Here is a 25842-nt window from a genome sequence, read left to right on the forward strand (position 1 = left end):
TATGTATTGTGAATATTTTCTCCTGTTACGTGACTTGACTGTTTCTTTTTTTAACAGTATACTTGAAAGAGCAGAAATTTATAATTTTGGTGAAATCCAGTTGATCAGTTTTCTTTTATATTTTGTGGGGTATTTTTGTTTGTGTGTGCCCATTCTAAGAAATCCTTGTCTACCCCAGGGTCACAAATATTTTTTGCTATATTATCTTTGATGAGTTTTATTTCTTTAAGTATTAAGTTTAGGTTTATGATTCATTTTTTAAATTTTTTTAAAAAAATTTTGGAGTGAGTAATTAGGTTTTGTTTTGTTAATTTAATTAATTAACTACATGTATTAAGAAATGATTGCCATAATAGGTTTAGTTGGCATCCATCATCTCATACAGATACAATAAAAAGAAAAGGAAAAAGAGGTCTCCTTGTGATGAGAATTCTTAGGATCTGTCCTCTTAACAACTTTCCTAAAAATTGTACAGCAGTGTAAAGTAAACTATAGTCATTATTTTGTACATTACATCCCTAGTACTTATTTATTTCGTAACTGGAAATTTGTGCCTTTTGACCGCCTTCCCCCAACCCTCCACCCTCCTGCCTCTGGTAACTACAAATCTGATCATATTTCTATGAGTTTCTTTTCCTTTTTTTTTTAGATTCCACACATGTGAGATTATACAGTATTTGTCTCTTTGTCTGATTTATCTCACTTAGCATAATGCCTTCAAGGTCCATCCATATTGTCACAAATGAATTTTCTCATTTTATGGCTGAATAATATTCATATATATTTATATATATTACAATTTTTTAAATCCTGTTATCCATCAATGGACACTTGGGTTGTTTCCATGCCTTGGCTATTGTAAATAATGCTGCTATGAATATGGGGGTGCAGATATCTTTTGGAGTTAGGAGTTTCATTTCCTTTGAATATATTCCCAAAAGTGGAATTGTTGGATCATATGGTAGTTCTATTTTTAACTTTTGAGGAAACTCCATACTGTTTTCCATAGCTGCTACACCAATTTATAATCCCATCAACACAAGTGCACAAGGGTTCCCTTTCCTCCACATCCATTGCAGCATTTATCTCTTATCTTCTTGATAATAGTCATTCTAACAGCTGTGAGGTGATATCTCATTGAATACCACTCTTTCTGATTATGGTTCATTTTATAGTAAGTTTTAAAGTCAAGTAACATAAGTCCTCCTATTTTTTTTTCAAAATTGTTTTGGCTCTTCTATTTTGCATTTCCATGTAAGTTTTAGAAATAGCTTATCAATTTCTATAGTAAAGTTTGTTGGATCTTGATTGGAAATGAGTTTATAGTCCAATTTGGGGAGAACTGACATCTTAACAATATTGAATCTTCTGAAATAATAGAAATACATATCTATCTATCTATCTATCTATCTATCAATCATCTAATCTGTTCCTGATTTCTGGCACAGAACTCCTAAAACTCTTATAATTTCCTATATAATAAGAGCACTAGGGGCATCTTTTGTTCTAGTATTTGGTCTTTGATCCTGTTTCCTGGTTAGAGCTCCTAAAATCCCTGGAATTTCCTGCCTGATAGGAGTGTCTCTTGTTCTAATGAGGCACCTCTTGGTGGGTTCCTGGATAGCTTCAGGATGTGGGCTAGTCAGCAAAAAGACCACGTCACAGTTAGAATTTTGGAACTTTCAGCCCCACCACACAAACTCTGGGAAAGGGAGAGGGGCTGGAGATTGAGTTAATTATCAATCATGCATATGCAATACAGCCTTCATAGAAATCCCCGGAGTACAGGATTCAGAGAGCTTCTGGGTTGGTGAACATGTTACCAAACCAAACTTGGGTCCACTTGCCCGCATGCAGTAAAGCCAATCTACTGACACTGGGTGGTGAAGGAAAGTGCAGCATTTATTGCAGGGTGCAAAGAAAAGGGTCCAGGTTGCTAGTGCTCAAAACACCAGAACTTGATTTCAGGGAAAAGTTTTTAAAGATAGCATGAGGGAGTGGGGTTGTGGGTTGCGTGATCAGCTCGTGGACATTCTTCTAATTGGCTGGTGGTGAGGTAATTGGGAGTCATCCTCATCAACCTTCTGGTTCCTACCGGTCTGAGGTCTATGTGCTTGTGGTCAGTGTACAGTTAACTCCTTGCACCTGGTGGGGGTTTCAGGCTCTGCAAAACAGCTCTAAGGATATATAGCCCAGAATATCACTGTAGCCCTTGAGGAGGAATTGAAGGTCCTTGACTTTGTTTAATGGCTAAACTATTCTTTTGTCTTGACTGTTTTTCTTTTTTTTCTGCATTTTCTCACTTCTCTGGTTAAATTTACTCTTTGGAACTCAAGAAGGGCCTAGGAGGCTAAAGTTTTCTACAGACAAGAGACAGGCGGAGGACGTGGGGCGGGGGCGGGGTGGGGAGGGCGGTTTCCAGGAAAGGCCCTGTAGGGTCCTGCAGTTCCAAATACACCCCTGTGCCAGGAGGAATGTGTACCCAGCTCCACAGGAACAGCAGCTCCTGTGCTTGGGATACTTCCAGACCTCACCCTATGTCTCTCTTCATCTGGCTGTTCGTCTTTATCCTTTATTACATAATAAACTAGTGAACGTGGTGTTTCCCTGGGTTCTGTGACCTGGTCTAGCGCATTATTAAACCTGCAGAGGTGGTTGCAGAAACTTTGATTTATAGCTGTTCAGTCAGAAGTACCAGGGACAACCTGAGACTTGTGATTGGCCTCTGAAGGGGGGACAGTCTTGTGGGACTGAGCCCATAACTGGTGGGATCTGATGCTAACTGGTGCTGGAAAATTGGTGGGTATTGGAATAAACCCACATATCCAGTGTGTCTGAAGTGTCAGAAGTGTTACGAGTGTGAGAATAAAGGGGAACGGGGAGTTTTCCTAGACAAGTCTGTGGTTCAAGCTGGGGAGAGTCGACATCTTAACAATATTGTCTTCCAGTACCTGAATGTGGTATAGCTCTCCATTTTGGTTATAGGATTAAATATAAATTTTATTCCATTGTTTTACATGTCATCTTCAAGAGTTTCCATGATGTGTATCCTTAATTTTCTTTGTCTTCCATTTCAACCACTTTCTGTCTGAATCTTTTTCCTTCTTTATTTTATTTTTATTTTCTTGTTTATTTTTCTGCCTCTCCTCAATACTTTTCATTAAAATTTTGTTTGAGTCTAGTATCCATTTGGTACTTGTGATTTAGCCTTCATTCCTAAAATGATTTTTTTTATTTCTTCCCCAAGTTCAATCAATTGGTTTCTCAATCACTTTTCTGTCTATCTATCTGTATATCTATCTATTGCTTTGTCCATTTCTGTTCTTGGATTTTGAATTTTTGATTTAAAGTGGTTTTTCACATTTCAAAATGCTTGTTTGAAGATATTAATTCCATTTGGGATTTTGGGTTTTGTGGTTGCTTTGTGGTTGTTCTTTGGTAAGAATTTTCTCCAGCTAAGATTTTTTGATTCTCATTTTTTCCCCCTTAGAGTAGCTTTGTGTGGATTTATCTTGCTTCATTTCATTTCATGGACTTAGAGTGATTTGCCATTCCTAGTTCAACATCACCCTCTTCTGTCAATGTAGTGAAGCACAGTTCCTTTAGGGGAAGTTTTTATTTTTAAGTTGAGGGGTGGATACGTTTTTTAATGCTCTTTTTATTATCTACCTATTTCAGTTTCATAATCTCGTATTCTGATTGTATTGATGTTATCTTCTTTAATTTCCTTGAAAGTTTTAGACAGATTCATTTCAGAGTTTTTTTTTTTTTTTTTTCAGATCCTTCTTTCATCTCTGTCATCTCAGAATATAAAATCTCTCTTTTGTGGCTACTTTCTATTGCGCTAAGTGTGTTTTCTGACCCTTCCTGGAAAGCTCATATGGTGTGGGAATTTCCTCCCACACGTCCCTTGTCTGTGAGGCAGTTTCTTAGCTGCCTTGGCCTTGGTCTCATGGGTTAATCAGACTCAACCCATGTCCTATGTCTGCAGCTCAGCTCAGAGCTCCCCATTTCTGGAGTGACCATTCTCCACAGTTCATGTGGTACAGAGCAGAAGGGGACTCTGCTGTGGACACTGGCCCTGAGCAGTTAGTGTATTTCTGCTACAGTCTTGATGCCTGGGTGGAGCTATATCGTCCACCGTTCTTGGGTGGGAAGCCCAGCTCAGATTCCTGTTACAGAAGGTGCATTCGGTCCTGTCCGGGGAGGTATCCAACTCCAGCCCTGCTTGCCCGGCTCCAGTCCTGCCTTTTGTCCCTGTGGTTTTACATTTTGATTATTGTTTAAATTTTACTTCTGTCTTGAGCTGCTGAAATTTTCCTCTTGTATTTTGAGAAAAGGGTATAAATATATATTTTAACATTTTGTCTTTCATTCTTTTGGACTTGGAGCACAGGAAATAAGATCATGAATATGTTTACTTTGAGACCTTTACCCAGAGATTTTCATCCCTTTTTAAAAAGTGAGCATGACAATATGTATCTGAACCCAAAATATATATATATATATTTATATCCTTTGATCTAGTAATTCTGCTCCTGGAAATTTATTTGAGGAAATAATCCAAAAGAAAGTAAAAAGCTTCATGCACAAAGATATTCATGATTATTTTTGTTTATAAAAAATCTGGATATATTATAAATATTTCCCAACAATAAGGAGATATTTCACAAATATATCCACTCAATGTAGTTTGGGGCAGATTCTAAAAATAATAACTCACAAAGAATGGCTAATATAAAAAATGTTTGTTATAATTCAAGAGAGAAAATTGCCCTTAGCCATTTCTTGTTGTTTTGTACAAGTATGCTTAAAAAAAATGGATAGAAATATAGAAAGAAGAATGGAAAGAAATGATACCCAAGTGTTAAAATGATTGTCTCCTGGTGATTTTTTACCTTTTATTTTCTATATTTTCAAAATTTCAGGTTGTGTGTATGAATCATTTTTATGAGAGAAAAAGACCTAAATAAATATGTTGTCTGAAAAGCTGAATGATAGAAGAATGAAATTTTAAATAGGCATGCTTTCTGTGATTATAGAGAATGGGTTGGCATGCCACTAAATGATTGATTACGAAACATGGTTCTGATAGGCCACACACAGCAGAGGGAGCTTTTGAGTGATGGGATTATTTATTGTAATCAGCTCACTTTTCAGCATCAGGGCACAAGGAGCACTGGGGCAGAGGTACAGAGCCAGGAGGCAGGACTAGCAGGGGGTGGCAGATGGCAAGAAACTACAATCTGTGGGCCACTGGCCAGGAGCCGGGCTCCAGTGAGGAAAAGGGCAGACTGGGGGACGACATGGGGGTCAGCTGGCAGGAGGCATAACCATAGGCAACTTCGTTGAGAGTTGCTGAGTTTGTTCCAGGCACTGTTTGGACCCTGAAAATACAGACAGACAAGACAGGTGCGGTTCTTGTCTTCATGAAACTTACAGTCTAGAACAGGGGTTGTCAGACTTTTTGGGGAAGGGGGTAGAGAGTAGACATCTTCGGTTTTGAGGGGCTATGCCACTTCTGTCACAGCTACTCAGCTCTGCTACGGTGACGCAGAAGCCGTCGCAGATGACGGTGAACGAATAGGAGTGGCTGAGTTCCAGTAAAACTTAATTTACTAAAACAGATGGTGGCTGGATTTGGCCAACTCGTGATCTAGGGGGAAGACAGCCAGTAAACAAACACACACGTCAACATGAATATTGGATTGTGATCACTGCCCAGAAGTAAATAACAAGGGTGATGTTGATGTGGTAGTGAGCTACTGTAGGTGGTCCACTTTATATTTTATCTTTTGTTAGGGCACGGCATCCATGCAGCCAAGCATACAAATCTGAAGAGATATATAGAATATTCTTAGCAGCCTGGAGCCACGCCCTGAAATATTGGAATGATCTGTGCAACCAAAGAGCTGGGCAGAGGGAAGCATTCCAGGCAGAAGGGAAAGCAAGGGCAGGATCCTGCGGCAGGAAAAGACCTGGCATTTTCCAGGAACAGCAAGAGGTTCCATGTGACTGGACAGCAGCGAGCTTGGAATAGAGTGAGATGTGGGAGTGGAGGAAAATCCTACAGAATTTATAGGCCATTGTGAACATTCTGTATTTTATTCTCAATGTAATGAGAGCACAGTGGAGGGTTTTAGACTGAATGGCACGGTCTGGCTGAAGTTTTAAGATGCTCTGTGAGCCAATTTCTTGTCTTGTGTCTGGACTTTTCTGTAGTGATGTTTGGTTAGGGCTGGAGACAGGGACTGGGAGCTGGGAGCTGAGGTGAGATGGATGGGAAAAGTCCATCAAAGAACACCGTTCCTACCCACCACGTGCTGAACCACAGACATTGATTGGTTTCATGAAACACCTCTTTGAAATGCTATGGTGACAGGATTTATTGACACCTGTCACTTAATTAAGGATGCTCAAGAACTGTGCATTAATCATAGACAGGAGCCTGAGACGAGTGCAAGCAGGGAGCTGAGAGGCAGGCTTAGCTGGCAGGTGCAGACCTGGCAGGTGCTAGAAAGGTAAATAGTGAGGTCGGTGCGGAGGCCCCTGGATGAGGCTGGGGGTAGGGGGTGGTCATAGTACACAGCACCCAGGCAAGGACACTCTGAGGTTGTAGGAGCCTAAGAGATTTGGTTTGATTGTGTGTGGCTCTGTTCTGATTTGATTTTTTTGAAGATATATTGTGAGGAATGGTTAGGAAGTGTCCTGTGGTGGCAAGGAGACAGGGGATGGAGTGTGGATGGGTAACTAGAGAGACACTAGCTATTTGGGGTTCATGCCCTGCCTCCCTCCCTACCCGCCCCCCCGGCCTTTCCTTCCTTCTTTTTTCTCTCCTTCCCTCTCTCCTTTCTTTTTTAAATATATAGGCGGTGAGAGAACAAGACAATATAATCAGTGGGTGCCACCTTCTTAGGGCTGTCATGGAACTAAGGTATTATTTGTTGTTTATCTGACATTTAAAATTAGCTGGGCATCCTGTATTTTTATTTACTGTATCTGGCCATCCGGCACCCATGGCTTTGGTTTTGCCACTTCAGCCAGGGAGCAAATCTCCCCTAAGACAACCGCCACCAGGAGGCAGCCGGGCGCTGCACTCGCTGGGAATGACCGGTCTCCAGGCTTCTAGGTGGCTCTGAGTCTGTCTTCCTTCCTCCTCCTACTCCCAACACCCACTCCCAACTTAACCACGGACTTCCCAACTGCTCACTCCTAATCTTGTTTTGTTACAACAGCTAAACTCATAAGAAACATTTACAACCCTTTCTAAATGTAAAAAGAACCCATAACGTAACACGCATCCTGCCTTCCCGATTAATTGTAGTCATACATTAATTCTTTCTTCCTTGAAAAACCTGAATTTAGCTTAAAAGACTCACAGTTCCTGTCACTCACCCCCTTGACCTGGGCGCCCCTCCCCTCCCCACGGTCCCTCCTGCCCTGTCTCCGCGCTGGCTCTCTGCTCCTTCTCCCCCTCCCTTCCTTCCTCCGCTCGTCACCATGGTTACGTGGGGAGCTGCTTCTCTGGTGCCCTCTTCTATCGCCTGCTTCTGACGTAATTTCCCCAGTGAATTCCAACTCTTCCTAGTTATCTCTGCCCTTATCCTCCTTCAATGAAGAAAGAAAAAGTCCATGAGAGAGAGAGAGAGAGGGAGGGAGATAGCAGAAGAGAGAACTCCAGCAGCTCAAAGAGCAAAATTTGTTCTGTCTGTAACCAGGACACTTTGTCCAGCTGGTGTTACTTCTCCTTTCTGTTTTCCCTCTTAAGCAGAAAAAGCCTCTCCTGATTCCATGCCTCATACTCTGGCATGAACCTCAATCCACATTTAACACTTACTTAACTAAGCACCTTTTTTGGTCTTGTGGCTGTACTTACACCGAACAACTGTTTTCTTCTTTAAATGCCTCCAGTTCTGGAAGTTAAAAGGGTCCCTCTAGGACAGAAAAAGGAACTGAACCAAGACCACCAGCCCTGTCACATAGGGAGACGTCACTGTAGAAAACACCAGCCTGGTCAGCCTGGGCCACAGAGAGAGGTCAGAGCACAGCCACAGCCGAGCGATGAGACGTTGACGTGGAAGGTCCAGGAGAAGAAACTTTCCAAGCGAGATGGAATGGAAATGCCTCTGACAGCTTTAAAGCTGCAAAGGTGATTCCAGAAAGCTTTTGGAGTGATAACATGGAAGGGAAGATCAGGAACGGCAGGGATTTGATTGGTGTTTTTGGCTTCTGGTAAATTGAGATGCTGTGAGTTAGGTAGTTTTCCACATTCCTCATGAGGTTCAGGATAGCCTACCTGAATTATGCAAATGCTCGTTTAAAGGAAGAGGCAGAATTACTTTAGTCTGTCCTGTAATTTTATTGAAACTATGATTCATATGGTCCATTCTCAAAGAAGACTTGCATCAAAGAAACATTCAAGCAACAGTTTTTGTTTGTTTGGTTGTTTTCACTGTCATGGAAAGGCTCTAACCCACAGAAACCCTTCTTGGAATCCCCCATGTCCTTGCCCACCCAGTCCCCTTACACAGATGCTTCTGGGTATCTCTTTCCCAAACCATGACTTCGAACACCCTCCTTCAGCCTAATCTGTGCGTGTTTTGTGTTATTCTCCTTCCAGTTCTGCTTTCTGAGAGTCCCCAAAACATGACTCTGCTGGGAGGACTTGGGGAGAGGAAGAAGTTGAATAGAAGACAGAACCTTCTTTAGCTCTGAGGCCAGGGGAAGGGCTGGGAATACATCGGCAACAACAGCTTTGCCTGCTTAAAATTACAGCTTTGATAGCAAAGTTCTCAAAATAATTTCCTTTACTGCCCCGGCCCATTGGGACAGTCATCTTAAGCAGCAATAACTCTGACCCTGGGGTTCCATAAGTCTTGCTGTGTTCAAGGGCAGTCAGATTCAACCACCCTTAGTCATGGCTGGCTTCACCAATGGCGAAAGGGAGGTGACGAAGCAGGCCCTCTCTGTGTGTGTACGATCCTCACCATGTTCACCATCACTTCCGTGAGAACACTGACCTGGAGAAGAGGGTGGAAGGCAGGAGATCTATTGGGAAGATGTTATCTCTCTTTGTTGTGGGGGTGGTGGACGTTGGAGACACAGGAGAGGCAACAGTAAATCTGGTGGGGCCTGCAGGGAAGGGTGGGTGGTTGTTTCAGTCTGAATTTAATTAATTGCTTCTATCTTGGCTGAGACACTAGGAGTTTATGTTCTAGTCTTCCCCTTGGGATTACAAGGCTTTGGAGGGTTAATCCAGCCTCTCAGGAGGTAGGCCAGTGGATTGATTTCAGGGAAGAACACCACCTCAAAAGGGACAGGTTTGGGGTGCTCCTTTCCCGCTGAGAAAGTCTGTTTAGCACACTAAAGCAAGACGCTATTTAAATATTGTCATCAGTTTCAGACTCTTCCTCTGGCCCCTGCTGCTTTCCTCATCAGACTGAAGCAGGACCTTGGCAAAGTTCATTCAGCAAAATTTTAATTATTATTCCAGTTCTTGAACTTTGGTATTTGGTAGCCCCTGGACTCTGTTCTTGGAATGTCCAGAACAGCCTTGCTGGCCACTCTCAGAAAAGAAAATCTCTTTCCCCAAACTTCCTTTCCCACTGTAGCTGTACCTTTCCTGGGGACCACCCTTTGTGGACCTGATCTCCAGGAGCACAGATGTCCGCAGTGGCTGCCACGGTCCCAGGGCCACATGCAGGGGCAGGCTGCTTCTGCTGCCCTCTGCTGGACACATTGGGCTTGTTTCGCCTGTTAATCACTAGGTCACATCACCCTCCCTCAAAAGGCTGCAATTCTTACCCTCCAACTCGCCTTCCTCAGCTGTCCTTGGCAGGTACTAAGCCCTTTTATTATTAAGGAGCATGGCATGAAGCCATGTTGCAGCTTCCAGGTAGAGTTTATCTAACATGCCTGGGTGAATGATTCTGGCACCCATCATAATGGATAATGGGTTATTTCTGGGAAGGGCCCTGAAATATAATCAGAAAATGTCTGAGCTCATCAACTGTGCCCTGCCTCTCATTCGATTTGTTGTCAGACAGTGATATCTCTCGACCTTGCCCCCACATTTTGTGATAAGTCTCATTTGAGGGCCTCAAAACACAAAGCCACTCACTAGAGCATGCTAATAATTGTTATTGTTATGATTCATCTTCTGTAGCATCCTTGAAGTGGTGGCTGAGCTTTGCAGAAATTTCAAATATCAGCACAAGGTTGACCCTTTAAACAGAAAGCAAAGGGGAAAAGATTTGGAAAGATGCTGATGGAGGTAAAACTGGGTATCCTGGAGATAAAGCAGACTAGGTTTAGATACCCCAATGTGCTGGGTGATCAGGGATCAGCAATACAGGTCAAATATTACTTTATAATGTAGGCTTCTTCAGAGTCTTGGGCTGGCCCCTCTGACCCTTCCCAGCACACTAATGCAGGCCGGCAGCGCAGTATCTGGGATGTGCTTCTGGGAGGATCCACCTACCACGTAGCCTTTTCTGTTTGCCACAGAAGGGCGTTTTAGCAGATAGGTGTATTTAAAAGTGGCCTGCACTCTGCCCCCACACCAGGGTAAATACTGTAAGCACGAACATCTGACTCATATCATTGATGATTACAGGGCATACTGGCCTTAGATTAAGAAGACAAGAAAGCGAAATCCTTATTAAACTAACAGTGACATCGCTAAGAGGTGGCTGGGGTGGGGTGGGGAGGGAAGGAAACTGAGTCCCCTTTAATCTCCATTTTGGGGAAAACTTTCCTTTAAAAAAGTTATCCAAGTATTATATGAAAGTAATTTTTTTTCATTTTCATATTCCTCTTCATTAAAGATCATTACCAGATATTGAATACAGTTCCCTGTGCTGTACAGAAGAAATTTGTTTTTTCAATCTACTTTGATAAATAGTCGCCAACATTTGCAAATCTCAAACTGCCAAATTTATCCCTTTCCACACCCTTTCCCCCAATAACCATAAGATTATTTACTATGTCTGCAAATCTGTTTCTGTTTTGTAGATGAGTTCATTAGTGTCCTCTTTTTTTCTTTTCTTTTTTTTTAAGATTCCACATATGAGTGATATTATATGGTATTTTTCTTTCTCTTTCTGGCTTACTTCACTTGGAATGATGATCTCTAGGTCCATCTGTGTTGCTGCAAATGGCATTATTTTATTATTTTTTATGGCTGAGTAGTATTCCATTGTATAAATATACCACTTCTTCTTTATCTAGACATCTGTCGATGGACATTTAGGTTGTTTCCATGTCTTGGGTATTGTAAATAATGCTGCTATGAACATTGGGGTGCATGCATATTTTTGAATTAGAGTTCCTTCTGGATATATGCCCAGAAGTGGGATTGCTAGATCATATGGTAAGTCTATTTTTAGTCTTTTGAGAAATCTCCATACTGTTTTCCATAATGACTGCACCAAACTACATTCCCACCAACAGTGTAGGAAGGGTCTCTTTTCTCCACACCCTCTCCAGCATTTATCGTTTGTGGACTTTTGAATGATGGCCATTCTGACTGGTGTGAGGTGCTACCTCATTGTAGTTTTGATTTGCATTTCTCTGATGATTAGCAATATTGAGCATTTTTTCATGTACCTATTGGCCATTTATATGTCTTCATTGGAGAATTGTTTGTTTAGGTCTTCTGCCCATTTTTGGGTTGGGTTGTTTTTGTTGTTGTTGCTATTTAGTTGTACAAGCTGTTTATATATTCTGGAAATTAAACCTTTGTCAGTCACATCATTTGCAAATATTTTCTCCCATTCTGTAGGTTGTCGTTTTGTTTTGCTTATGGTTTCCTTTGCTGTGCAAAAGCTTTATAAGTTTAGGTCCCATTTGTTTATTTTTTATTTTATTTCTATTGCTTGTGTAGACTGCCCTAGGAGAACATTGCTAAGATTTATGTAGAGAATGTTTTGCCTATGTTTTCTTCCAGGAGGTTTATTGTGGTTCATATGAAAATACTTTTTAAAAATCAAATTAAAAAATTTTAATGAAAACAATGGTAGCAGCCAGTGCATGCTTTGTCACAGCTCTTTTCCCCTCTGATAAAGTTACATAGGAATGTCTCATATAGTGGCTATTCCATCAATTTATGCATCAGTATATGAAGATTATGGTGACTTGGAACAGTGCTCTCAGTTGCATGAATAAAAAAGAAGGCTTTATTATTTTAAGCCAGTAATATTTGAGCTCTACCAAAGGGTTACCATATACCCCAGCCTATCCTGACTGATAAAATTGATGCAATTTAGTTGTCAATCACTAGGGCTCTGATTTCAGACAAACCTAGATTTTTTAAAAACGAAGTATGGTTGATTTACAATATTGTGTTAGTTTCAAGTATATATAGAATACTGATTTAGTATTTTTGCAGATTTTTGCATTATACATTATTACAAGATAATGGCTATAATTCCCTGTGCTATATAGTACATCATTGTTACTTATCTATTTTATACATAGTAGTTTGTATCTCTCAATCCCATACCCCTCATTTTCCCCTCCCTGCTTCCCTCTCCCCTTTGGTAAACACAAGTTTATTTTCTGTATCTGTGAAAGACAGACCTGGATTTGAATCCTAGCTCTGCTATTTACTAGCTACATGCCTTAGGCAGACTTCTGAACCTCTCTGAACTTCAGTCCCTTCTCTAGAATATAGTGATGGTAGGAGTATTGTCACAAGGTTTGAATGACTTAAATATGCGTAAAACATTCAGCATGTGTCCTGCACATAGTAAATGCTCAATAGGTGGGAGCTATTATTATTGCCTTCGGTGATTAACTGTGTTTTTAGCCTATTTAACATAAGTTCACAGGCAATGACCATACAGGAGGAATGTGTGTGAGCCAGCACAGTTATTGTGCTAGATGGAATATTGCCTTATAGGAGACACAGAAAGGAGTATGTTCTTGAAGCTTTGTGGTGAAAACAAGTGCACATATGACCATTTTGTGATAGTGGAGAGGAAGGAGCCTTTATGTTTGGTTTTAAAAATAGCGTCTCTGCTTTTTCACACTCCATTCAGAGAACAAGCCCTCTTTACTAAACCTTGATGAATTCTGTGCTAAAAATACTCCATTCCCATTTGGCTCAGTGAAATGTCATATCCATTAAACACGAACATACCAAATGCTGCTTGCAGATCCTCAACCCAGCAAATCCAGATCAACAGGAAACTGTGATCATCCTCAGCTTGTTCATACTGTACATCTCAACAGATTATTCTAAAGCAGTATCTAAGGCTTAATTGTTATCTTAGGGCTATTTTAAATTATAAAAATAAAGAACTCATATACTCCAATTAACTCATCTTTTAAAAAAAGGAAATTGTGGCCCAGAGAATGAAAATGACTCCTGAAGGTCACAAAACAATAAAGGTGATGACACTGGGCCAAGATCTCTAAACTTCCAAGCTAATTTTTTTCCCATTATAACAGAGAGTTACAGAATCTTCAGAGCTGGAAGGACCTTTAGGATGACCAGATCCAGTTCCAATAAGTTAGAGAAATTGAAGCTGAAAGAAACTTAAATGTCTTACCCAGGGTAATATTTAAGGCCAGCATGTTACAGAGTTTTTAAAGGCCAACTATTGTGACCATAGGTTTAGGGCTCTTGACAAGCCACTGATCAGCCCAATGTGGTTATTTAGAGCAGGGCCCCCAATCCCAGTTAGTGGGGACTGGTAATGGGCTATCAACTCAGAATCACCTAAGGGATGTTTAAAAATAAAAATTCCTGGGTCCCATTCTTTGAAGATTTAGTGTCAGTGAATTTGAGGTGAAGGTCTCAGAATCTGTATAGTTAATTGGCTTTCTGGGTGATTCTGGGGGACACTCCAATTGGGGAACCATTATTAACAGAAGTCAGTGCTGTATGTTCTGCTCTCTGCCAAGACTGGCTCATGATAACTTACAACTAATAAATGACTAGATACCTGTGGGAAAGCTTAGACAGGGAAAGTCCTGGACCACCAAGGAACTTCTAAGATTTTCATCTGCAAAGCCAACCTCCAGGTGATTCAAGCAAGGAGATGGCTTCCCTTGCCAGATGGGGATTGATCCGAAATGGTAGCGTATCCAGGAGAACAGAAGGTGATCGAGGAACACTTGGTCTCATCCCCCAAGCATGCATGGCCACTGGATCAGAATTGACAGCTTAACTTCACTTGGGAAAACACCATTTTGAAACAAAGGGTATCAGCTTAAATATTTTAAAACAGAGTATTTAAGAGAACACCATTTAAAATGTATAGAGAAATTGTAACAATGAATCTCCACGAATAATAGACAAAGATGGGAGGTTATATTTTGTCAAGTTTCACAAAATAAGAAGGGCTCCCTGAAACCTTTTAGTGAAGGGATTCTAGACACATCTGAGGGTGTGGCCTCTCCTCTGGAAACTCTGTATCTCTATGTAGAGGTTCTCAGTAGAGAGCACACCTCCTGCTGATGACTTTTGTTGTTTTGCCTGTCTGGCATCCTTTCCTTCTTTCTAATAGCACTTTAATTTTACTTTAGGGAAGCACCCTTACTTCACTCTCATTCCCTGTGGTTCTCACCTGTGGATTCTAGGGTGGCACGTGGCCCAAGCTTGGCCAATCTGGGCACTCTGTCTTTAGCTGAAGCCATTACTTCAGGCATGGGCACTGGGCCAATGAACACCAGCCCCCACTTTTGCTAGAACTACTGAGAAAGAGGTCTTGCTAAAGGGCACGCCTCAACTGGCAAGACACAGTGTTGGAGCCGCTGGTGGGAGTCTCTCCACCATGAAAGGACTGACTTAGGAAGAAGTCAACATCGAGGAAAATAGAACCAAGAGTCAGAGAAAGACAGATTTATGAAAATAGCATCTGAATATCTGGTCCAGTTATTTCTGAAGCTAGATGCATTTTTATGTTTAAACTAGTTCAGCTGGATTTCAGCAACTGACAACCAAAAGAATCCTAACCACTATACCTCCTCAGGGATCAGAACTTGGGGTGAATAAATGAATGGTCATGTGTATTTGGAAATATCCCCATGGATAATTCTGATACACCCAGTGAGAGCGGACAGGGTTTGGAGACAGGAAGAGGGCTTATGCTTTTCCTCACTGGACCACGAGTAGTGGAGAATGACTTCTCACTAACTGAGGAAACTTGGCCAAAGTCACATAGACTCAATATAATAAACCCCTCTTGAACTTGATTCTGTCTTCCTTCAGAAAAAACAAACAAACAAACAACATAATATACTTAAAAAATAATGACACATATCACTTAATATGACTGCTGACAGAGACGTGGGAGAATTGCTTCATTTTATCATTCAGGAATATCTGGCTTTTTATGAGCACAAAAGCCAGACAGAACTTTGAAGAGCTATTTTTTACACAACATTCTCTCTGCATGTAAGTGCTTAGGTGGACAGGGACTGGCAGTTGTGTGGAAGATAGGTGGGTGGTTGAAGTGGATGCTTTAGTGGAAGGAGAAGTGGGCCAAATTTGAACTTCACCTTCAGGACTTTGTAGGGCCATTGTAGGTCTTCCTGGGCCTGGATTGCTTTTATTAGAACCGCCTCACAGTTCAGCTGCTCTCTTTGCCAGATTCTAATTCCTTCTCCTCTGCAGGTGTTGATCTCAAAGGTGCTACCTAATAAATGTACTTCCACTTCTAAGAGTCTGGTTCTCAGGTGACCCAACCTGGGACACCATGCTTCCCAGTCATCTTCCCACTCTCCCTCCTCCCCTCCTTTTTACTCTCCCTCTTCCCCTCCCTCTTGGTCCCTTTTCTTACACCTTGTCTCTCTTCTTCCCTCCCTCTCTTTTCTCTCCCTCCCTCTCCCCTTTAGACTATGTAGTTTCTCACCTCTGCTTCTTTTGGAGTTTCTGCTTCACTGTCTTTTGGACCAGACTTCTCTGCTCTCCTGGTATGTGGACCATCATGGCTGTTCCAGAATGCAGCAGCACCTCAGTCACCATCGCTGTAGAGTATGCTTCAGTTGCCCACCCTGATGCCCTTTGCTGGGTTGGTGCATCCATCCTGCAGCGTGGGTGTTGATTAATGACAGCTCATGTTGGTACCCTTCTCTGGAGGATTGCCCTTAGCCATCTGGAACCTTCTCAGCTGGAGATACCTGAGAGGTTATGCCCCATGCTCTTTAGTCAATGACTGATCATATGAAGCATAGAAGTGTTCACCACCCTTGCTGCAAGCAGGAACACTCTGTGGTACGATTCGTGCCCTAGAGATCCCTGTGGGGTCACGCCAAAGTTGGACTTCTCCTGAAAGGATATCTTTGCACAGCATCTTCCCCTACTCTATGCTGCTCTCTCTCCCTTAACTGAGGGCACTCTTTCAGTAATTCCCATTGCTTTGAGGCAACCTGATTTAGGATTATCACCTTACAAGTATGGTGACTCTGAATAATTGGCCCAGCCTCTGCTGTCCTGATCCCAAATATCCAGGAGGGAGAATGGATTGGCTCAGGCTGAGCCCAGCGCAGCTTCTGGGTTGAACACGTGGATTGGGGGTTCACTTCAGGTCTAATCATTTATAGCTCGAAAGGGGGCTGAGTGGCATAGTGTAGAGTAGATGCAGGGTACAGGGAGAGAGGGCAACTCTCAGAAAAGGCTGGTCAGTTCCCGCAAAAGTGGACCCTATCGTTATGTCCTCTTTTCCAGCCTTTCTTGAATTTACTTTCTTGGTCAGCCTCCTCACTCCTCACCTCTCTCCCCATCTGCAATCCCAGGTTCCAACTGGAGGGTGAGATTTTGAAAGGCAGCACCACGTGATGGAGAAAGGACTGGGCTGAGTGTCAGAAAGCTTGGATTTTATCCCGCCTCATCCAACTCACTTCACATCTCTTGAGTCTCAGGTTCAAAGTAAATTAGATAGTTGGTTTGTTAACTTAAATATTCAATGCCTGCATGAAAACGGGACAGAATCTAGACCCATAATCTCTGCATCCCTGAAGTCAGCAGACTGCCCAGCTGGCACAGAGTAGGAACACTGTTAACCTATTGAAAACAGGCGATATCCTTTAAAAATGAAGTAACGGTGAATTACATTAAGGCAATAAGGTAGAACATGGCCCCAAAACATGTAATTTTCTGGGCGTGGAGCCCATTAGTAACAGCCAGCACTTGGTGAGTGCTAATGTGTGCTAGTTCTGTGTTAAGCACTTCGTATATTATTCTGATCACTGCGTCGGTGTAACAAATCACCCCAAAACTTGGCCTTTTAAGACAATCATTTTATTGTGCTCATAGGTTCTATGGGTCAGGAATTCGGACAGGGCATCATAGGGATGGCTTGTCTCTGCTCCACAATGTCCGGAGCCTCAGTTGGGAAGATTGATGGCTGGTGGTGGCTTGACTGCCGTGGGCTGGAGTCACCTGGAGGCATCTTCACTCACAGGACTGGTGGTTGATGTGGCTGTTGGCTGGGACCTCAGCTCGGGCTGTTGATCCAAGTTTGGGCTTCCTCTGAGTGGTGGCCTCAGGCTGGTAGGACTTTCTGTGTAGCAGCTCAGGCCTCCAAAAGTGATTGTCCCAGTTTCACAAGGCAGAAGCTTCATCTTGTTTATGACTTAGCCTCAAAAGTCAAACTGCATCATTTCCACCACATTCTATTGTGATTACAAGCCCATCCGGATTGAAGGCTGAGAAATTAAGTGCTTTCTCTTGATGGGGTGAGGACAGGTTCTCATAGAGCACGTAGTGTGGGAGATATTGTGGCCATATTCGGAAAATTCAATCCACCAAAGGTGCATTGTCTCATTTAATCCTTCTACTGTCCTTGGAGTAGGCATTACTGTCCCTTTCCTGATGAAGAAACTGAGGCTCAGAGAGGTTATGTAACTTGCCTGTGGACAAAGCCAGTACATGGCAGGGCTGGACTTAAATGCAATCTGTACCAAGCAGATGTTCTCCAACACATATATGCTGCTTATAGGAAAAGGGAAGAAAGAAAGTCAGACATTCAAAGGCCAGTTCTCCCCACATGCAGGATCATGAGTGGTCAAGTAGTCTTCTTGTCCCCCATAATCCTGATGTAGGAGTTAATACCTTCCCCATGTGGTAAAGGAATCTGGTTCCTCTGCATAACTCCCCAAGGTGTTGCTTTCCAGAGACCATGAAGCTATTGGGTGTACCTTTGATGCCTCAGGTTCGCCAGATATGTGCTGCCAGTTGGGTTGCTGTCTGTCCCACCTGCTCCCACCCTGTAGTGATTTGGCAAGAGTGTCTTTGGAGCAATGAGCTGGAGGAAGCTCTAATCCCCTCCTTGAAGGCAGCACACAGAACCAAATCGTGCCAAGAATATCTTCTCTACCATGATCCCCTTTTGAAATCACATCTTCCCTTTAAGTTCAAACAAGGACCACTTCTTCCAGGAAGTCATCTTTGATACTCCCATGATACTTAAAATAGGAATGTTCAGGTGATATTTGGCACTCACTGCTTACACTGTCATTTTTTGTGTCCAGTCCCCCCTATTAGACTTCTAAGGCCCCACAGGTCAAGGACCACGCCCTATTCTTCCTTAGTTTTCCTCCCCAAATCAGAGGAACGATACCTCGTTCTTAACAGGTACTCAATAAATAGGACTGATTAGATAATGGACCTCATGAAGTTTATTATTAAGTTTGTAACAGGAGGACACATACGCATCTTCAAAAGCAGTTTTTGAGAGCCTGCTCCATCACAGGCATTGTGCTAAGTGCTAACTACCATGTGATCCAGGGTCAGAGATTTAAGACATCAGATGTGAGCCCGCTGGGCACTCAGCAGCATGTCAGTAACATGTCAGAACTGCTATCTAGAAGCGAAGCATCCTTGATCAGAGAAGAGGCCTTCATCTCAGATACATTTGAGGAAGTGCTTTAAGGTTACAATTTCTATCAGCTGTCAGAGAATTCTAGAGTCAGACATTTAGAAAGTCCCTGAATAGGGTTTTTAAAATCCAAAATCTTGACTTTAGCTTCTTCTACAAGTTGTCTGAATGAAGTTTTCAGCTGAAGCTATCAGATAGGAAAGGATGGGCTTAACTGTTCTTTATTTTAAATTAGCCTTCTTGTAATAGGAAAATTTCTCTTCCCTTCTTTTAATCTGTCACCAGTTCACCTCAAAGTGTTCCTAAGAGCCATGCCCTTTGAATGTTCAAAATCAGCTGATCAACCTGTTAATAAATGATGGGTAATCAATATCAGTGTTCACTTCACTCATTATTCACACCACACATTCTTGATCCAAATACAACCCTATTATATAAAACTATTTCCTCAACATATCATCACCAAGAATAAAATAACTCCTGTAAATAATTACCTTTGGGATATGAAAGAAAATGTAAACATTTTATTTGGCAGTTGTTTCTGAACACATGAATAAATAAATGGAAAAGTACATATTAATATTTCTTTTTTGGAGTAACAGATACCATTAAACACTTATTTACACATCTTTACTGCAAAGAACAGTTACACAATTCAATTTTGTCTTATAAAAGGTAACTTCCCACACCACTGGACTGGACGGTTAAGGATGGAGATACTGGTAGTGCTTGGTTCTAGCAGTCTCAATGTTTGAAAGGCATTCCTTTGCAAGTGTGATAAGAAGAGTCATCATGCATTGAGTTCATCCGGATCATGTACTGTAGAAAGTTTCTGATGGCAGCCAGAGAATTTGGTGTGTCATGCGCTTAAGTCAACTATGACATGTTTGTAAATCTGTGTGTTTCCCTTAAAACTGGAAGCAAAAAGAAAATTGCGCTTATTAATGGACACGTGTGTGAATGATCTTGGTGCCTGAACATTTAATTCCTGAAATTTCACAAATTTGGCTTTCTCTGCATCCCAGTTATACACTTGAGTAAAGGAATAATCACTTCCGAGAATTGCATATTGATAGTTATTTATCTGAAGAGGCTGGAACACCATGGATCCTCGCGAAGGCATCCTTTGAATATCCTGAAATGAGGAGCCTCCCCATTTCATTACTTTAGAATCACCAATGAATCTTGTCAAGCAAATGTACACATCACCTTTCACTGAGAAGTGCTTAACGGCATACACATCCTCCATGTTAGGGATGTCAGTTTGATTAGTGAATAATTGTATTGCTTTGTTCCACTGATAAATTACAGGACGCTGGGAACTACTGGACAGGATTAAATGAGGCGTTCTGAGTGCCTGAGGTGTTCTGGCTATTTCTAAGTATTCCACATCAGTATCCCTGTACCACGCATGTAAGGATTGATGGGAGTAGAATCCATTTCCATTCCATTTATAAATGGTAGTAAAACCAGCTTTTGAACTGTCAGCAACAACAAAGTACCAGTTGTTTTCAATCTTGAATGTTTCAATATCATTAGGTTTTCGGATTTTGAGAATTTCAATGTCCTGGATTTTTATGAATTTATTTGCAAAACTGTCTCGCTTATAGATGTGAGAGCCGCCAAACAGCTGGGCCACAATAACATAGAGCTGAGTTTCAATGACTATAGGCTTGCACACTACAGTGGACGTGCCTGGGAAAAGACAAAGGAGAGATTAGGTGGACAGCCATCTTCTTTTGGAGCATGTAAACCCACAGGCTGAGGCCATGCAACTGCCACCAAAATCAGCCTGGTTAATTAGGCAAGGCCAATTTCCAAGGTCCAATGGCAACAGGATCTTTCTGTGCCTTGTGCCTCATGGCACCTTGTTACCAACAACTGAGTTGTCACATCACATCCAACCTGCACTAGGTGTTCAGGGCACACGGCCGCAGCCTGAGTTTTCTCTCACTTCGTAAGGAAGGAAAGCATTGCTTTCCCTAACACATAATGAGTTAATCATAGTAATTCCAGTGAGCATTGCCGTTTATTGAGCACTTACTATGTGCTTTGCCAAATCATCTCATAAAACTTCTCAACAACCTTAAGGGCTAAATATTATCACCCTCCCTTTTTCAGTTGAGCAGAATGAAGCTCAAGGAGGTTTGGTGCTGCTGGGAGGAGGCAGGGTTGAGATTCAAACCCAAGCCTACCAGCCTCTCTATGCTCTTAACTCAATCTGGCATGAGGAGTTAGCTGTTCCAGAGCTTCCAGCTTAGATTAGGATTTCACGAAGTTCTAGAACAACCCCATAAAGTCCTGAGTGGTAGCTGGGGCAGTCCAGCCTCGACTTGTTACTGGTTTGCTCTAGGTATGAACTGCTTCTTGCTCTAGAATAAACTGACTTTCCCCTGAGATAGGAAAGAGACACTACTTGTGATTTTTCTGAAGCTTTAGGTCACTGGTGGCAGAAGACAAGGAAGAGGCACCCATGAGAAAAGTGAAAGAGGGGTACCCGTTGTGGGTATTGCTCGTGAAAGTCACTTTGGGAAATCTTGGAAGACAATATGAGGGGGTCTGTCAGTGGCCTAGCTGGGCATCCTTTGGTAAGTGTTCAACATTTACCAATAGATTCTGATCTCCTATAGGGAGCTTGGCTCTAGGAAATGTAGAGAGAGCAGGGCAAATCTGACCCCATGTCTTCTGACAGCAGCTTTAAAGGCTCCAAGGCAGTGAGTTCTGCATTAACTCCTTCTATTAATTGGCTCTATCCACAGGCATTATCTTATTTGTGACCCTTTTCAGGGCTCAGCTGATTCTGTGACCTTGGGAAAATCATTTAACTTCTTTGGGTTTCAGCGTTCTCTTCTGTGCACTGAGGGTTGGTACTAGATCAGAGATGACCACTAGTTATCAGCCAGGAAGCAGTATTGATTGACTGATTGATTGTGACTGCCTAGAGAACTGTGTTGAGGAAGATTCTGTTCTCTGCAAGGAAGAACACCATGATAGATTAGCGATGTCTGTCTGGGGTGAGGGAGGGGATAGTGACTGTCTGTGTAACATATATTTGTCATCCTAGACTAGATGATGCCCTATGAAAGTCTGCAAATATATGATTCATTTTTTCTTTCAAGTACTCATCTAAAGATTCATTCAAAGCAATTGACAGACTGTACACACATAAGAAGAGCCTGGTGTAGATTGCACAAAGCCCTGCTGCAATCCACTGGAAAACTGGTGGGGCTTAGGGAGAAGGGGGAACACAGCCTTCCCCCTGGAAAAGGAAAGAGGATTCTGGGAGGGCCGCAGTTTGTAGGAGATTCCTTCATCTGGGCACCTCTGTCTCCCAAACCTGTCTGGATCCTTTGAACGATGGGGCTGATAACCACCAACTAAATCCAAATTTAACCGTCCCAGCTTTGTCTAATGGGTGACCTTTTATGGGGATGTGTGAGTGCTCTTAGGAGCAGATTTAAAGGTATTTAGAAGCTAAAGATGATATAAAGGTATTTCAGAGGTTATAATTTGTGATTTAAACATTTAAAAGTTGTTGAAATGAGAAGGAACTTAAGATATCACCTAAGTAAAAGTTTTCATGGGAAAAAAAAGAAGATTTCCATGGTAAAATTAAATGCAAAAAATACTAGAAAGTGGTTTGTTTCCTCACGGCAAGATGGCTCAGGGCCTCTAATATGTATTATGATGAATCTCTAAGAGGGAGATATGGTTCACAAGTTTATTGGACCACAAAACCCTTTATGTCACAAGGGATACATTTTGCAAAAGTAATGTTTTTGCAAAAAAGTTTGAGACTCATTGATCTAAAATAACTTTCTTTCTTACTTTATAGTTAAGGAAAGCAGGGGCCCAGTGAGGGTGAGTGGCTTGACCTCTTAGCTTGTAGCTGAACCTAGATTAGAACTCATAGTTCCTAATCCAATACTTCTTCTTCGAAGAAAAACAACCCACCTTCTATTGCATATTTACTAAGCTAGGTCCTATGCTAAGTTTCTTAAATGTGTGATCTCATTATTTACTAATAACCCTGCAAGTTAGGTATTATTATTCCCATTTTACAAGTGAGGAAATTAAGGTTTAGGGAACAATCCCAGGTACTCAGTAAATTGTAGAATTGGGATTCAGATGACTCTGTCTAAAGCATTCCCCAATATTACTCTTCTTTTCCTACTGGAAAAGATTCCTTTTCCCTTGGCCCAAGTAGCTTAACTTTCCACTCAAAATACGATCAGGCTTTTCTTACCTGTAATGTTATCATAATTCCGGAAGGTCTTTTCTACATGGTCCCATTCAAGGAAAATGCACTTTCCAGTAAAAGGCTGAGCGATGACTACATACTCATCATTCATATAAGAAAAAGTGTCTATGGACAGTGATTGATAAGGCAGGTCTTGAGACTTTGCAAATTCTGCAAAAATGGAAAATGATGATAAGTAACTGTGCTCATGCCTCATTCCTTGGCCAGATCTCAAATGTCCATAAGAAATACATTTATTCTAGAGAAACAGTGAAATGGCAATTATACTTTGCTTTTAAACATGAGAAATTTTAATGGTTCATAATATTTTTAAAGTTGAATTGTTCAGTTAGTTTTTAAGATATAAAAAATATCGGTTCTTGCATGTGCAAAAAAGTAGCCCTTATTTTAATTTTTTGAGGTGGAATGACTTGGAATACGTTACCTGTAATGATGCAATCAAAATCCTTGGGGGAGAGACTGTTGATTTTGCGCTTCTTGTATTCGGGGGGGCCTTCACAATAGATGTCCTCAACAGTTGCATTGGTGTGGCCAAGCCATTCCACTAGCCACTTCAGTTTACAGTCGCAATTAAATGAATTACCTCTCAGGTCCCTGAAAGACAAACTTCAGCTGCTTTTGATATACGAGGATCCTTCCTTCACAGGCATGACTTTTACTTCAGCAATTAACATGGGCAGAATGGCCTCACCTAGCTTTATATCATGCCCCACATTCCACCTTGAACCTGACTGACCGTTCTCTTTGGGCTCAGAGAATTAGCGCAGTGCACTCTTGTTGGCTCCTCCAGTCAATGGAAACTCATAATGGAACCTCATGTGTTTTGGATTCAAACGTACCTCAGTCTAGAGCTGTGCTGCCCACAAAAATATAATGTGAACCACATATATAATTTAGAGTTTCCTACAGACACATTAAAAAAGTAAAAAGAAACAGGTGAATTTATTTTTATAGCTTATATTATGTAACCCAATACATAATTTTATCATTTTGACATGTAGCCAATATGAAAATTACTAATCAGATATTTTACATTCTCTTTTTATACTAAGGTCTTTGAAGTCTAAAATGTATTTTATACTTACAATATGTCTCAATTTGGACAATAACATTTCAGCAGAAATTCCTGATTTGTATTTAGATTTGATAAAATTTACAGTTGAAAAAAAAAAAGATTCATGTTGTTGTTCCCCAAGTTGTTCCAAACATCCTTAAAAGTTTTCCAATGGTTGAACAGAGAATCAGGTTTTAAATTTAAATTTAGTTTTTCACTTAATGTTTTAAAAAATTAAGTAGGATTTAAAATTCAGTTCCTCAGTTACACTAGGAACACATTTCAAGTGTTCTGTGACCACATGTGTGGCTATTATTATTGGAAAATGCAGGTCTAGAAGTCAGAATGTTGTGATTGTTGTACCATATTTAATTAAACTGAGTGAGCTATTTGCTTTTCTTCTTCCTCACAGATGTAATTAATCCTGATCCTATTCCATGGTCTACAAATTCAGTTTTAATAGGAAGTGACTTCGACACAGCCGAATTAACGCAGACATACAATAGCTCATGTCCCTAATAAACTGTGCAGCATAGTTTAAATTTCCACATATGATCCCAACTCACCAAGTTCTGTTTATTTGCATTGTTTCTGTTCAGAAACTCTCTTTCCTAAAACCGTTCTTGGTCACAGAGAATTCCTAAAATAGGTATTGCCTCCTTTTCACAGAACACATGAATCAGTTTTTAATGTTGAAGCATTTAAAAATGTGTTTTATAGGATACATTCAAGAAGACCAGCAAATCCACTTAGAAGGCAAGTTGGCATGAATCCTTGCACTCAGATAATTCTTGAATTGGGCATGTCAGCCAAAGCCATTGTGGGATTCCCTGGAGAAACTGAGCCAATTTCAAGTGTTTTTCTTTTGCTAGTGTGGGGTACTGGCTGACACAAGGTTGGGCCAGAGGGTCCCCAAATAAGCTGTATCCCCAATATCTACAATGATATCATCTAACTTCCAAGACATTCCCAGGACTGACCTCATATCCCAAGAATACTCTGACCCAGAATAAGGAGTGTCAACTTTTCTGGGCTATGGTGAACCAGAGTGGATAACTGTGGTCTGTCCGAGACTCTTTGGAAGTGTCCTGATTCTGACACTCTCTTGGCAATAAACCATCTTTCAGGAACTGGGGTAATAGGCATGGATGAAGGGCTGGGGGAATACTACAAGGAACAAAGAAAGTTTTTCATTAGCTTACTGATTTGAAGATAAATACTGGATTTAGGAGAAAATACTTGACTCAATTTTTTTGTTATCAGAGAAAAGTTGTTTTGAATATATATTCTATAGTGAAGTACCTGAATAATAAGAACTCTGTTTTCGTATACCTTTTTGTTGGTTCCTGTATTCTACCTTATGACATTTAAATACTTTTCTAATGTTCTGGAAGGCACTTATTGAAGCTAAATTGCTTTTGAGAGGGTTAGACATATATTAGTTGCTTTGCTTACTGCAAAATAGACAAATTCCTTACAAAGATCTTTCACTCTGAGACTTAAAAGTCAAAGTTTGAAAGCTCGTTTGTTTGAAAAAGGGTCAAAAGTAATTAAGTTCATTCCCTTCCTGGGGCTTAAGCCAAATTCCTGGGGATTAAGCCTAGAGTTTTTGTTCAGTCTAAGGAGAGAAAAGGCAAACTTCTTTCCTTCCCCCACTTCCTGCTCCATTTCTCTGTTGACTGACCAACCCATGAGTGTAA

General features: G+C 41.3%; 1 protein-coding gene across 3 annotated transcripts in view; it reads right to left on the reverse strand.

Annotated features, from left to right (window-relative positions):
• Nucleotides 1–17232: 17232 nt before the first annotated feature.
• The window catches only part of LGI1 (leucine rich glioma inactivated 1), a 35102-nt gene continuing 26492 nt past the window's right edge, over nt 17233–25842 (reverse strand). For 2 of the 3 annotated variants that reach the window (XM_014558362.2, XM_006183652.3), the window contains 3 exons: nt 23513–23682; nt 23074–23238; nt 17233–20522 (listed from right to left, as the gene is read on the reverse strand). In XM_014558362.2, coding sequence (XP_014413848.1) covers nt 19687–20522; nt 23074–23238; nt 23513–23682 — 1171 coding nt within the window. In that variant the 3' untranslated portion in view covers nt 17233–19686. The remainder of the gene's footprint in view (nt 20523–23073; nt 23239–23512; nt 23683–25842) is intronic. The other variant, XM_006183654.3, reaches the window with a different exon arrangement.

Source organism: Camelus ferus, chromosome 11, assembly GCF_009834535.1.
Source record: "Camelus ferus isolate YT-003-E chromosome 11, BCGSAC_Cfer_1.0, whole genome shotgun sequence".
Taxonomy (NCBI): Eukaryota; Metazoa; Chordata; class Mammalia; order Artiodactyla; family Camelidae; genus Camelus; species Camelus ferus.